At 44.3% G+C, this 15,270-nt stretch overlaps 1 protein-coding gene across 2 annotated transcripts in view; it reads right to left on the bottom strand.

Annotated features, from left to right (window-relative positions):
• Positions 1-15,270, bottom strand: part of LOC126281204 (synaptotagmin-11) — a 1,096,906-nt gene that overhangs the window by 711,995 nt on the left and 369,641 nt on the right. Inside the window, exon 2 of one of the 2 annotated variants that reach the window (XM_049979939.1) lies at positions 14,091-14,171. The exons of the other annotated variant lie outside the window; for it this stretch is intronic. Coding sequence (XP_049835896.1) covers positions 14,091-14,171 — 81 coding nt within the window. The remainder of the gene's footprint in view (positions 1-14,090; positions 14,172-15,270) is intronic. 2 annotated transcript variants of the gene reach the window in all.

The raw sequence follows: 15,270 nt of genomic DNA, 5'->3' as shown, positions 1-15,270 counted from the left end.
TAGTTGGTATGGTAGATCAAATGGTTCCAATGGCTCTGAGCACTATGGGACTTAACATCTATGGTCATCAGTCCCCTAGAACTTAGAACTACTTAAACCTAACTAACCTAAGGACAGCACACAACACCCAGTCATCACGTATGGGTAGATCGGATGGAGCCTTCTGTGTAGCGCATCAGTGACCGTGGTGCATCATCTTTTCGATGATCGGGCAGTGCCTGCCGCTATTTCCACTTGTGGCTTTCCACACCAGCTAGAAAATAAAGCTGCAAGCATACTATAAATGGTCCCAGTTTCATTCTATCACTCGAGGAGGAAGCGTTGAGATCAGACCCATGGTGCTCGGCACAGCAACATATATGACGAATCAGAGCTCCATCGACAAACTGTCAGAGGTTGTTTGGGCGGGGACACCTTCTGAGTATTTTGGTACAAGGGACTCATGGACTCCGGCGGCTTGTCACAGAGTATTAATGTAATTATGATTTATTCGATTTCTTACTGCAATCACAATGTTTCTGGGAACATACTTTTACAACATTGAAGAAGTCTGTAATATGCAACAACCAAAACGTACAACACACAATACAGTAATAGAAATACCTTCAGACGAAAGAAGTACAGTTTTACACAGTGTGTTTATTCTGTATTGACGGTGTACTGGACAGCACATAAAAAAATCTGGAGCTGTTCCCTTGCACGTACAGTTAAAATTTTCGACTACATGACCATGGCAGAAAGCGCAGCAATGCGCCATCGGCTGCGATAATCCACCAAACAAGTCCCTAAAAATAAGCTCTCGAATGCCCCAAGAGGAAGAAGTCAATTAGTGTCGCTACTATCACAGTCGTCCAAATCGAACTTCAATGTGGTTCCTAACGAATGCTCAGCCGCACTTCTTTTAGGACTTGTGGAAAGACACGCTGAAGGAGCATTTCGTACACAGCTCCGTTCAGAGCATCAGGATGTAGGTAAGGCCCAATAAAAAAAGTAGTTGATAATACTGGCCCATACGTACACAGCAAGCTTCTGTTTACATGATCGTCACGCCAGTGCGTGTAGATTTACGCCGTCTCATATATGACTATTCCTACTGTTGAATACACCTTCTGTTGCAAACATGTACTCGTCTGTGAGCAGGACGAAAGCAGGAAAATTGAGATTTTCTGTACGTTGTTGTGGGAACAAATTAGCAAATTCCTGTCTAAATGTGAAATGTGCCGGTTGCAATGATATACCTTCTGAGGATGAGATGTATGCAGTTGTTGCTCATATAAGAAAACCTTAGGACACCACACACATCCATGCCAGAGGCAGGATACGAACCTGCGACCGTAGCGGTCGCTCGGTTCCAGACTGTAGCGCCTAGAACCGCACGGCCACTCCGACAGGCCTCGGCTTAAATTTCGTGCCAGTGACACAGTAGAATTTCATTGAGTACTGTTTTCGGCTCGGCTGTCTGTCAACAAGGCCGCTGCTCCAGCAATGCAACTTAAGTTATTAGGCTTGCCACCTGGACATCTGCAGGCGAAGCCGTAGCGCGCGTATGTGCCACACACTGTGTTAGAGCGTCCTCCATACCGCTCCCGTAGACGACGAAAATCTGTTCCACTAGACAGAGAAACCCCCGGTTCCCGAAGTGGCTGCAGCGATCATCAGGAACAGAGGCACCACATTCCCATCTCACCCAGTAGTGGCGACGACATTAGTACTGTTTTTGTTTTGCAAGTTGGCACTTCGGTCACTTAGGGTTTGTTCACCGATTGTCATTCTTTTTATGTGTAGTTCAATGTTGCTTTCTTTTAGTTTACATATTCTCATTTTGTCATTTGGAGATAGCGAGTGGGGCTGTGTACGCTAGAAAACGGAGTTCCAAGTGGAGAAACATTTCCGACGGATTCTTGTGTTTGAGTTCAATAGATGGGTGGTAGCAGCGGAGTCAGTCAGAAACATGGGGATAATGCCATTAGCACGGGACGGAGCACGGCAAGAAAATGGTTTTCTCTTTTTAAGGGGGATCATTTTAACATTAGTGAATCTCCGTGTTCAGGTAGAATGGATGGTTTGATGAAAATTGTTTAAACGTATTAATCCACAGTGATCTACGACAGAGTATTCGACAACTGGCAAACGTGAAGAACTATGATATATGTATGGGTACTGGATGCTGTAAGCCAAAATTACAAAAATCGACGAAGCCGTCCATCAAATTTTTTTTTCGAATTTGTGTGAAATTTTATGAGACTTAACTGCTAAGGTCATCAGTCCCTAAGCTTACACACTACTTAACCTAAATTATCCTAACGAGAAACACACACACACACCCATGCCCGAGGGAGGACTCGAACCTTCACCGGAACCAGTTGCACAGTCCATGACTGCAGCGCCTAGACCGCTCGGCTAAGCCCGCGCGGCGAATCCGTCCATCTCTGCTTCTTCAACAGTAATGGGGTCGTGAAGAACATTGACCATTCCTATCCTCATTGCGTGAGGCGAGAAATACCGTTTTTATGCTGGCTGAGCAGTCTAAGGCGGTGCAATCATGGACAGTGCGGCTGGTCCCGGCGGAGGTTCGAGTCCTCCCTCGGGCATGGATGTGTGTGTGTTTGTCGTTAGGATAATTTAGGTTAAGTAGTGTGTAAGCTTGGGGACTGATGACCTTAGCAATTAAGTCCCATAAGATTTCGCACACATTTGAACATTCTTTTGTTTATGCTAACATAAGGGGGAAAAAGTATGGTCGAGACCCTAAGAAAGCAGCAAGTCCCTGTACAAAGAACTGCGCGCATCCACAAAATATAATGTTACGCATCTAGTTGAACAGCGATGGTGTGTGTGGTACGAATTGTTTCCCCGATGTGTAACCATCACGGTTGATATTTACTGCCAACAACTGAGAAGTCTTGCAGACGCAGCCCAAAAACAATGACCAGAAATATTGTGTCAAAGAATCCTGCATAAACGGTTCGCTAGAGAAACAATCAAATAATTCGTATTATTACAACGAAACAAGTACAGTTACTTAACTCTGAGCTGCGCAGAGTGGCTACGCGGTGTAAGACGCCATGTAACGGATTGCGCGATCCCTCCTGCCGGTGCAGGCTGATGTGGCCGTGCGGTTCTAAGCGCTTCAGTTTGTAACCGCGTGTCCGCTACGGTCGCAGTTCGAATCCTCCCTCGGGCATGGATGTGTGTGATGTCCTTAGGTTAGTTAGGTTTAACTAGTTCTAAGTTTTAGAGGACTGATGACCTTAGAAGTTAGCGCCCAGAGCCATTTGAGCCTCCTGCCGGAGGTTCGAGTCCTCCCTCGGGCATGGGTGTGTGTGTGTTGTTCTTAGCATAAGTTAGTTCAAGTTACTTTAAGTAGTGTGTGAGTCTAGGAACCGATGACCTCAGCAGTTCGGTCCCTTAGGATTTCACACATTTGAACAACTTAACTCTGATAGTCTTCTTCAGAATAGACAGTCTATGCTACGTAGAGCTTACTAATGATAGAGGTTAAGCTCCGTAGGATAACCAAGTGGCTAACGCTGAAGATGCTTCGAAGTGGCCTGCCTTCACATAGGGGCGGATGCTGTCGCGTTGTCGTCCTGGAGAGGGGTCGCTCAGCGTGCGATTGGCTGACCTCTTCTCACAGCCGTCTCTTCTCTGTCGTTCGCGACTGGCGTGCCGGCGCTCACTTTATGCCGTAACAAGAAAGATTGCGTGAAGTGATGCTACTTCACGATAACGCCCACTCACTGTCTACGAGACTGACAAAAAATACAATAGGCCTACAGCAGCTGGGTTGGGATGTCTTTCCACACGTACGTTATTCACCTAACCTTACGCCCTCAGATTTTCACATTTCCTACTGTCTGTCGAACAGTCATCCAGGAACTCCCTTTCTGAATCAAAAAGCACTCCAAACATGGCTGGACGAGTTATTCACCTCAAAACTAAGTGATTTCTACCACCGTGATTCCTACAGTCGAAAAGTTACCCCAGCGTTGCCAGAGTTTTGTAAATTGTGAACGAGAATATATTATTGATGACTAAAATATCTGTTGCGAGCATCTGTTGTATTTATTAAACTAATGGGTAAACGCTGCCTGCCCAGTTAGCCGTGTGGTCTAACGCACGGCTTTCCAGACCGGGAAGCAGCTTTCCAGACCGGGAAGCAGCGCCTGGTCCCCGGCACGAATCCGCCCGGCCAGTCTGCTTTTTAGGCAGTTTTCCGTCTGCCTCGGCGAATGCGGGCTGGCTCCCCTTATTCCGCATCAGCTACACTATGTCTGCAATTGCTGCGCAAAGAAGTTCTCCACGTACGCGTACACTCACCATTACTCAACCACGCAAACAAAGGGGTTACACTCATCTGGTGTGAGACGTTCCTGAGGAGGGGGAGGGGGGGGGGTGTCCACCGGGGACCGAGCCTCACAATAACCCTGAAAGAGTGATTCGGTGTCGGGCGGCGGAGGGGTGAAGTGGACTGCGGTAGTCGTTGTGGGGTTGCGGGCCACCGTGGCGGCGGCGGGGACGGAGCCTCTCTGTCGTTTCTAGCCCCCCCCCCCCCCCCCATTAACATACAGTACAATACAATGGGGAAACGCTACGAACTTATCAACCAACTCAATCCAATAAGCACCACGAGATGTACTGCTATTGGAAGAGCCCCAGTGTCCGCATCATCGAGGTAATAGGTGGTGGCCAATTCCAAGTCCCACAAACGACAGATCGTGGATACATGGACGTTGTAATCTCGGCAAAGGCAACGAGCCTGTTCACGAGAAGTGCTGGAACATCTAACACATAGATGTTGCTACACCGCAATAATAATTGAACTGTGTGTTTAGGTACGAACGCCAGTACTAGAGAACTAAGATGTTTACGGAGATCGGATTCACGTAACAAGAGCTAGCGGATAATCTCTGTCTCTCTCACTCGGTGGTCATTTTGCTGAATGCGTAACTTGTGCCTGGGGATTGGTGCCGGTGTAACAACGTGTGGTGTGCTCGTTACGCGACTGGCTTATAGTTTTGGTTGTTTATTTCTGCTGCATACCTATGTCATCTTATCTGCTTTATGCCTCCACTTTCCTACTATGTGGCCAAACAGTGGGAACAGCTCAGTCTAGCGTCTTTGTGCCGCTCTTCCACTGCATTCAATGAACCCATACACGAGGTCCATTTCGGCCACCTCTTCATCTGTAAACCTACCCACAGTACTGCTCTATATCACTTCCAACGAACAGCTAACGCTGTCATAAAACAAAACCCTAGAAAGAACCGAACAGTACTGGACGCAAATACGAGGACAACGATTTAAGGAGGACACTACTGTTGTTAACAGCCAATTGAAGCAAGTCACACAGCGCATACGGCCGACATGTGCACTGTCACGTACTATTTTCAATGTAATGTAGATACAAAGTCAATTGGGGCAAGAAACGAAACGAAATGCAGTAATTCAGTAACGAGCTGCCAGAGGCGTTGCGTCTCTTGTATCAAAAACTCAGTATGTATTGTATGTTAACCAGGGACCGAGAAATGACAGAGAAGATCCGTCCCCTCCACAGCCGCAGTGGTCCACAACCCCACGACAACTACTGCAATCAACTTCACCCCTCCGCAGACCCACACTGAACGCAGGGTTATTGTGTGGTTCGGCCCCCAGTGGAACCCCCCCACCCAGGGAACGTCACACACACCAGACGAGTGTAACCCCTATGTTTGGTGGGAGAGCAATGGTGGTGTACGCATACGTGGAGAACTTATTTCCGCAGCAATCGCCGAGATAGTGTAACTGAGGCGGAATAAAGGGAACCAGCCAGCATTCCCCAAGGCAGATGCTAAACCTCCTAAAAACCATCCACAGACTGGTCGGCTCACCGGACCTCGACACAAGTCCGCCGGGCGTATTCGTGCAGGGGACCAGGCGCTCTTTCCCACTCCAAAAAGCATTGCGTTAGACCGATCGGCTAACCAGGCTGGCCAAAACTCCGTAAGTATCCCACAACATCTAAAAGTTTGTTGGTGGAGCTCTGGATCACCCTATTCTGTCATTAAGTGATGTGACCTATTAAATTATTGAGCCCATGTGTGTCTGCAACTTATTCTTCCATTAGGAACTACAAAGGTATTAGGCAGTGCTTAAATGGGGTCCAACAAACTAGTGGGACAAAGACCTCTTGAAGAACAGTGTAGTCGACTACACTGATCTTCAACAGGTCTTTTATCCCACTGGTTTGTTGGACTCCATTTAAGCACTGCCTCTGTCCATCGGTGATCATTTCTTCTGGAAACATGGCCAGCCCATTGCAATTTCGCCAATTTCATATATATAGAGTGTTGTAACATTATACAAACTTAGATAGTTGTAGAGGCTGTCTTGAGGAACCATCTGAGGATAGAAACCAGTGTCTGGAAACATCATCCAATGACGCTACAGAGCGTCGAACTTATAGGTGCTGGCACCCATCGGCAGCAAATGTCGCTTTCTACGTTGATTGACCATAGGCAGAACGTCTCGCAATGTTGGTTGTTATTCAGTGATCGCGATTAAACGCCACGATCGACAGTGGAGGAGATGCAGCTAGCTACTGCATAAGACAGACCTTGTCGCCTGTGAGAGAGATGTTCTCTTGCCTCACTAGATGTCTTTTTCAGATAAGGGTTTCTATCCTCACTTTATTCCTCATGACCCTCTACAACCACTCGAAGTGTGTCGGCATGTTTTAGTAATATTTGCCTCTATTTAAATTCGTTGTAAATTCTCAATACCTAGAAAATACAGCTACTATCGATACGACCATATATTGCCTAAAGCACTCCGTTTTCAGGCCACTAGTGAAGTGGCCCATCGGGACCATGCGACCGCCGTGTCATCCTCAGTTGAGAATGCGGACAGGAGGGGCGTATGGTCAGCACACCGCTCTCCAGGTCGTTATGGTGGTTTTCTTTGACCGGAGCCGCTACTATTCGGTCGAGTAGCTCCTCAACTGGCATCTCGATTCTGAGCGCACCCCGAAAAATGGCAATAGTGTCACCCATCCAAGATCCAGCCACGCCCAACAGCGCTTAACTTCGGTGATCTGATGGGAACCGGTGTATCCACTGCGGCAAGGCCATTTGCCATAAATTGCGTAGAATGAGACTAATTTCATTGCCAACACTTCACCTTTTAACCATGGTTGTGCACAACATGAAGGATGGCAAGAACGTACACTATTAAATTACTGTGTACATTATCAAATTTAATTTAGCCGGAAACCCCAGTTGTGTTGAAACAGCTGCAAGAACTGAGGATTAACACCAAATTCATAATTGTGAGATTATTTAGTTTCCAGTTGGATACCTTCTAATCAACGGTATATCTGTCCGCAGTAATTGTTGCTATCGTTGTATGCATCCACAGAATAGAGAAATTGCTTGGCAAAAGAAACCTTTCTAAAGAAAACTATGTAGTAAGACTCTTTGTTCTGAAAATTATGTCTGCAACAATATCAAATAAAAATTAAGTTTTGTTTTATTTTTACAGTATCATCTCTACCGTGGAATTTATATTTTCGCCAAATATAATATTCCGAAAAACACAGCAGTTCACTGGAAATTCTCTCTCTCTCTCTCTCTCTCTCTCTCTCTCTCTCTCTCTCTCTCGTTTATCCTTTTGATCACTGTCTGCTTTTACGCTGCACTGAGATGTCTATTACGACCACTGATACATTCATAAAATTGACATTCCATTAACTGAATGAATATTTTTCCGAAAGGCAAAGTGGAGGGCTTCATTTGAGTGAAATAAAAGCCTAACACATACGAAATGCGATGAATATACAGCGCGAATATGTTGGAATTTCGTTACATTACTGTTGACGTTTGTCGTTCCTTCAACCCTTAAATATACTTTTGTGGTTCTGCCAGTATATTAGTGCTACTCATCAAATAATGCAGTAGACTGTAATTTAGTTGAAATGCGAAAGAGTAGTTCCGGACAGAGAAAGAAAAATATCACTGTTATTTTATCAATATTAGATGTTGTTTAACTCCATGGCTGTTATGCGGGTAAGGTATGTAGGCAGAGGAGACAAACAGTCGCAGCCACAAATACTTATTAAAAAAGCTTTATTTATATGGCCATAAACGATTTCTGGCTGCCATGTCCATCGTCAGCATCTATGCTCGTTTTACTACAGTGTCATATTTGTTAGTTGCATTTCATTCGAATCCGCAAGGCATAAGATTATTTACTTCCTTAACGACACTTTAAGCGCCCTTTGAATGGCTAAAAGAGTGCAGAAAAATACGATAATATGGTACAGCTGGTAAAATAATTGAACGAGTTGTATGCATTTAAACTGTTACGGTGAATATCGTATGGCCTTATTTTCCTCCAACATTTCTGGAAAGAAGCCCACGTACATCACACAGACAACTGTGTCACATAAACACTTCACAAAATGTTCCATGTCAGTTGCTGGTTTACAGATGTATTTTACATGTACAATTTTATTTATAGTGCAAATACTACATATTACATCAGTATTTGCTTTACTTTCAGACTAGTAGTTGTAACTATTATGAGTAACGTATTTTAGGTTGGTTAGTATCTGCGTCTCAAGCAAGCTTTTGAAATACATTTTCTCTTGAGCAGCAGGTCAGGTATTGAACTGGAGATGCGTGCAGGCAAAATGATTATGTATAGTGACTCGCGTAGTCCACTCCACAGAGCAGTTACGACTGCGCAGAAAACATCAGGTAGTAAATGAAGTAATGTGTTTGCAAAAAAAAAAAAATGTTACAGACACAGGAAGCAAATTACTCACTGGAGATAGAGACCTGTGTGGCTAAGGCCTCCCGTCGGGTAGACTGTTCGGCTGGTCTTTCGAGATGATGCCACTTCGGCGACTTGCATGTCGGTGGGGATGAAATGATGATAAGGACAACATAACATCCAGCACCTGGGCAGAGAAAATCTCCGACCCAGCCGGGAATCGAACCCGGGCCGTTAGGTATGATATTCCGTCGCGGTGAACTTTTTTTTTAATCTCATTTTTATCGTTATTGGTCACTGTATTTGTTCGTGGTGGACGTTGCGCGAAGCTTGTTGGAGGTCATTGGTGATCCATACACTCCGTTTTCTTTTTTACTGCAGAAGGCAACTAACCCTGTGACCGAACATCCTGAGCTGCCGTGCCGGCTTTTGTTTGTTCGATTTGTTCGGGGCGGACGTCCCATGACGCTTGTTCAAGTTTATCGTTGATCGATTAACTCAGTTTTTTCATTACAGAGGGCAGATAACCCTCTGACCGAACACGTTGAGCTACCGAGGTTCTCTATTGTTAGTTGAATTTGTTCGGGGCGGATCTTCGATGAAACCCATTGAGGTTCTTCGGTAATCCGGTCACTCAGTTTTTTTTTTATTACAGATGGTAGCTGGGTATCCGCAAATGAACGTGCCGGTCGGTGTGGCCGAGCGGTTCTAAGCGATTCAATCCGTAACCTCGCGACTGCTACGGTCGCAAGTTCGAATTCTGCCTCGGTCATGGATGTGTGTGATGTCCTTAGGTTGGTTAGGTTTAAGTAGTTCTAAGTTCTAGTGGACTGATGACCTCAGACGTTAAGTCCCATAGAGCTCAGAGCCATTTTTGCAGCGCCTTAGACCGCTCGGCTAATCCCGCGCGGCCCCATACAGCACACATTTTCCCTGTCGTAGTTCCATTATACAGCTGATCGTTGTCCATATTGGCAACTGCGAATACATTTCATGTATTACACAGAAATTCTGTCCAATTCGTCATGTATCCTTCTATAGTCCCTCAATAAAGACGCTTTCTTGCAAACTACAGCGTCATCGGCAAACAGTCGCAGATTGCTGCTCACCCGATCAGTCAGATCATGTATGTATATAGAGAATAACAGCGGACCTGTAACATTTCCCTGGGGAACTCCTGACGAATACTTTGTCTAAGATGAAGCCTCGCCAGCTAGGACAACGTACTGGTTTGTATGACTTTAACAACTTCTCGAGCAACTCACGTGTATGATAATCCATTCAATGTGCTAGAACTTCAGTTAAAAGTTTGCAATGAGGAGCTCTGTTCAACCCTTTTCGGACACCTTAATATATGGTATCTGCCTGTTGCCCTTCTCCCTTGGTCCACAGTATATCGTGCCACAAAAGGGCAAGCTGAGTTTTCACGAGTGCCGCTATCTAAATCCGTGTCGATTTGTGGACACAAGCTTTTTTGTCTCAGGAAAATTTGTCATATTCGACCTTTCAAACTCTACAATAATAATATTGGCCTGTAATTTTTCGGGTCCGTTCTATTGCCGCGCGGGATTAGCCGAGCGGTCTTGGGCGTTGCGGTCATGGACTATGCGGCTGATCCCGGCGGAGGTTCGAGTCCTCCCTCGGGCATGGGTGTGTGTGTTTGTCCTTAGGATAATTGAGGTTAAGTAGTGTGTAAGCTTAAGGACTGGTGACCTTAATAGTTAAGTCCCATAAGATTTCACATACATTTGAACATTTTTTGTCTGTTCTATTATGTGTGAATCAACTGCGCTCTTTTCCATTCGCTTGGGATTCTGCATTGAACGAAAGAGTCTATATAAATGCCGGCTAAGTGAGGGACCAATGGTGAAGAGTACTCTCTATCAAACTGAATTGGGACTCCATCTGACCTGAGGAATTATTTGTTTTCATCTCTTTCAGTTGCCTTTCAAGGCCAGCTGTGCCTATTTCTATGTTCTCCTTAAGGGAGCCGGTCCGACGTTCAAACGATAGTATGTCTCTACGATCTCGTGGGTATATGATTTTTTTATCGATTTAACGTGGACTTCAAAACCTGAAGCTTCCGTTTCACTGTCTTCTATTGCCACACTAGACAAGTCGACGCAGCCTTAGGATCTCTACGTAGGGCCAAATTCTTCTTGCGTTATAGACGCTCGAAATTCTACCAAATTTTACTTTGCGACACTTCTGCGTTATTTTTTGTGTGGCAGTGCTGTAAAAAAATTATACCATTTGTTTAGGGACAGTTGACCGTCTTTTGTGACAAGTGAACTTGTTGCAAACGTTAATTACAGAAGGAAAGATAATTGTCGGTACATTGTTACACAGCCGCCCGAGGCGGTCGAACGGTTCTAGGCGCTTCAGTCTGGAACCACACGGCGGCTGCTGTCGCAGGTTCGAATCCTGCCTCGAGCATGGATGTGTGTGATGTCCTTAGGTTAGTTAGGTTTAACTAGTTCTAAGACTAGGGGACTGATGACCTCAGATATTAAGTCTCATAGTGCTTAGAGACATTTGAACCAAACAAAATGGTGCAAATGGCTCTGTTACTGGTAAGTTTCATTTCACAAATTTTGTACACGACAGGTCATCAGGATTCTGGTGATGCAGAAGGAGATGAATTTCCCACTCACAGTGGATAAACAAGGGCTGCATATGTCAGCGTGTAGACAAAAAGAACAGTAAATGGAATCGGGCCACACCAGCTCGATACAAATATTGTTAAAGTGACCTCAAACGTCTTCTGCACGACAAGAGATGACATATGCTTAATGATAGTTTTCCGGGTACGCAACCGAGATGTTGTTTCCATTTTGTGCACGATATCTCGACGATCAGTGTGTTAACTATTGTTGGTCCTGCGCCGCTATGCGTGGCTGATTTACACTCAGCCCTTATTCGGCCTCTGATGCTCATTTGCTTTTGAGAGCATACAGTGGTTTTGCGTGAAACATACATTCCCTCAGCTTTTTTCAGCTCTGGTGGGCATGAAGGTCAGCGAGTTAATAGGCAGCGAGCCTTGTTTAAATTGAAATCTCCGCCCTGTTAATTTCCTTTTCAGACATTTTTATTTTGATGGACTCTTAATTACACTGTCACGGAAACTTGCTGTTTTCACCGCGATACCGCTCTCATCGTATTTTATTTCATGATTACACCCTAGGCAGTGCTTGGCGACAACTTATTTACTTTTTTTAGTCGGGTTTCTTGCTAATGTTTCTTGCACCTACGACTTACCTGACTAAACACAATCAAGCGTATAATCTCTTTGTTACTTGGCGTTTAAATAGTGCTGCAATTATAATGGTTAGCAGCGTACTAAATTTTATTTTTTCCGTTCACTTGTGATACAGAAGCTAGAAAAATGGTCAGAGTTCACGTTTGCACCTTTGTAAGTATTCTAGAAGTCTTAAATAACTATTTAATTTTTTTTGCAGTGAATGAGTGTGACTGTCGGTTCTTAGTAGAATATTTCATACATCATGAACAAAAACTCTAATTATATGTCGTAATATCGTACAATATTTATTATTTTCTTTCATAAATTGGTTTTCGGCTGTTATACTTCATGAGGAACAAAGATAAATCTGTGTGGCTGTGAAATATTTGTAGAATCTTAGATTTTCAACTAGTGAATCTACAGATTATATTAGTTGGTTTCCAAAGATGACAATAATTATTTTTTGATTTAGGGCTAAGACGAGGGGAATGCTTTTAATGAAAATGTGATGGAAAACTACTGAACATTAAAGTGATACATTAAACAAGGAAATACATAATAAATTACGACACTTCTTCTGAGAGGAAAATAAATTGAGCAATAAACTTTCGTGACGTGTTCCAAGTGAGTAGCTGAACAAAACAATCTTGACTTTAACAGATCCAATAATAGAAAGAGGTAAGACATCCAAGTGAGATTGTGCAGGTAAGTGAAGCAGCTGTGATTACTCAAAGTAAAATATTTGAACAGGGGAAAGGAAACCATAGTACTGCAATAAGGGGTAATGGGGCATGTTTACACAAAGTAATATATTTGAACAAGGCAAATGAAACTATAGTAACTGGAATAACGGATAATGGGTCACGTTTGTAGGAGGGTAACCTGCAAAAATGTCTGGCTCGTATTATGAGCTCTATCTACAGTTAGAAGTGGCAGTATTGGAACTGTATCTGGCCATTTACTACCAACCTTGGGCAAATATTTATTAATCTCCATTATTACAAGGTAGTTCATCTTCCTCTCTTTATTGGCTTGATGTGGGACTTTATATTGCACCTTGTAACTATGGCCTTCTTTAAGCAGGTTGTCTGCAAAAGTAGAGTCATCTTTTCTAAATTTCCAATTTCTATCACGTTTCTTCAAGTGGGTACATTTTGGTCAGCCAGACTGGCCTATATAACGTTTGCAAAAATTACTGGTGATTTTATATACCCTGCTCTTCTCTAGAGCTGAAGTGCTGTAGCATTCGGCAAAAACTAATCAGTAGTGCTGTGGACAAAAACGATGGTCTAAAGTTCCGGTATTTGAGCTTTGTTACGACATTCACCACACATGTGTGACTCTGAAATATTTGATTTTCAGCTAGTGCATCTACAGATTACATTAGTTGGTTTCCAAAGATAACAATAATTATTTTTTGATTTAGGGCAGGTTAAAGTGGAGAGGAGACATGTTTTTAAATTAATGGTTCAAATGGCTCTGAGCACTATGGGACTTACGTTCTAAGCTCATCAGTCCCCTAGAACTCAGAACTACTTAAACCTAACTAACCTAAGGACATCACACACATCCATGCCCGAGGCAGGATTCGAAGCGTGGTTCCAGACTGTAGCGCCTAGAACCGCTCGGCCAACCCGGCCGGCTTTTAAATTAATATTATAGAATATTACACCAGTGACGTGTGTCAGTTTTCATCCATAATTAACACTTTTACTTTGTCGAAAGAGCACATTTTAAAAATCATTTCCACTACCAACAGTCATAGCGCTACGAACATTCAAGTGCAACAGGAGTTTCTGAGATGTGCCGTTGGAAAGTTAAGCGTTTGGAAAAAGCTTGAAACATGAGTACGTAGAGTAAGTTATGAGAAGTTCAGTCAGAGAGACTTAGTGAGCTGATGAGAGGAACGTGCAAAGTACCATGCCGTGCGGTAGCTGTAATGCTGCTGTTCTGGAAGACGTAACGCGAGCGGGGTGGGTGCGCGGGGTCTGCGAGTGGAGTGAGGAGAACACTGATGCACGAGAAGATAGAGACAGTGGGGACGGCAGGGAGATGGCTCCTAGGCGAACACGCGGACAGCCCTGCCGCCGGAACTTACCCTGCGCCTCTGGGTCGTGGACAGGCAGGATCAGCGGAGGGGCCGCCGGGAACGGGTATTCGACAAGTCGGTAAACGTCGCCTGCGAAACACAACCAATGCTGTATCAGCTCCTCTGCCGGCTACCGCTGAGCGCTACCAAGCGTAGCGTGGCCTCGGTGCAGTACAGCGGCGCAGCCGGTTTCAATGAGGTGTCTCTGTGTGTGTGCCCACTTGCCGGTTAGTGTGCTCACTGTCGTGTGGGTAAACTGATTTGCCGTTTCCGTTGAGACATCTATAAAAGAATATAAACACAATAGATATTTAGGGTAACATACGAGGGTCACTCCAAAACAAATACACACTATTTTTTTTAATCCATCCTTTATTCTACATGTTTGAAAGTTTTACAGTGTGTAGATACATTCTTCAGGAACAATATTTTCATTTCTCCACATAATTTCCATCCCTCTCAACTGCCTTACGCTATCTTAGAACCAGCGCCTGTCCAACCTGTTGGAGTCACTGTTTCGCAGGGTACACTAGGGAGTCATCATCTTCAAACCTTGTTCCACGAAGATAGTCTTTGAGTTTCCCAAAGAGATGATAGTCACATGAAGCCAGGTCAGGACTGTAAGGCGGGTGTTTCAGTGTTCTCCATCCGAGTTTTGTGATCGCTTTTATGGTTTTTGGACTGACATGTGGCCGTGCATTGTCGTGCAACAGTAAAACATCCTACTTTTGTTGATGTGGTCGAACACGACTCATTCGACCTTGAAGTTTCTTCAGTGTCGTCACATATGCAGCAGAATTTATGGTGGTTCCTCTTGAGATGATGTCCACAAGCAAGAGTCCTTCGGAATTGAAAAACACCGTAGCCATACCTTTTCCAGCAGAAGGTATGGTTTTGAATTTTCTTTTTCTTGAGTCAATTTGCATGATGCCACTACATTGATTGCCTCTTCATCTCTGGTGAAAATGATGGAGCCGTCTTTCATCACCTGTCACAATTCTTCCAAAAAAATCCTCTCCACCATTCTCGCACTGTTCCAAAAGTTTGCTGCATACCGTTTTTCTTGTTTCTTTGTGAGCCACTGTCAACCTCCTGGGAACCCACCTGGCACAAACCTATTTTTAACGCCCACACTTCAGTACTCTGCAAACATTTCCTTCCCGTATCCCAACGTAGTGTGACAACTCGT

This window comes from Schistocerca gregaria, chromosome 7, assembly GCF_023897955.1.
Source record: "Schistocerca gregaria isolate iqSchGreg1 chromosome 7, iqSchGreg1.2, whole genome shotgun sequence".
NCBI classification, from domain to species: Eukaryota; Metazoa; Arthropoda; class Insecta; order Orthoptera; family Acrididae; genus Schistocerca; species Schistocerca gregaria.
This window is presented reverse-complemented; position numbering and strand designations above follow the sequence as displayed.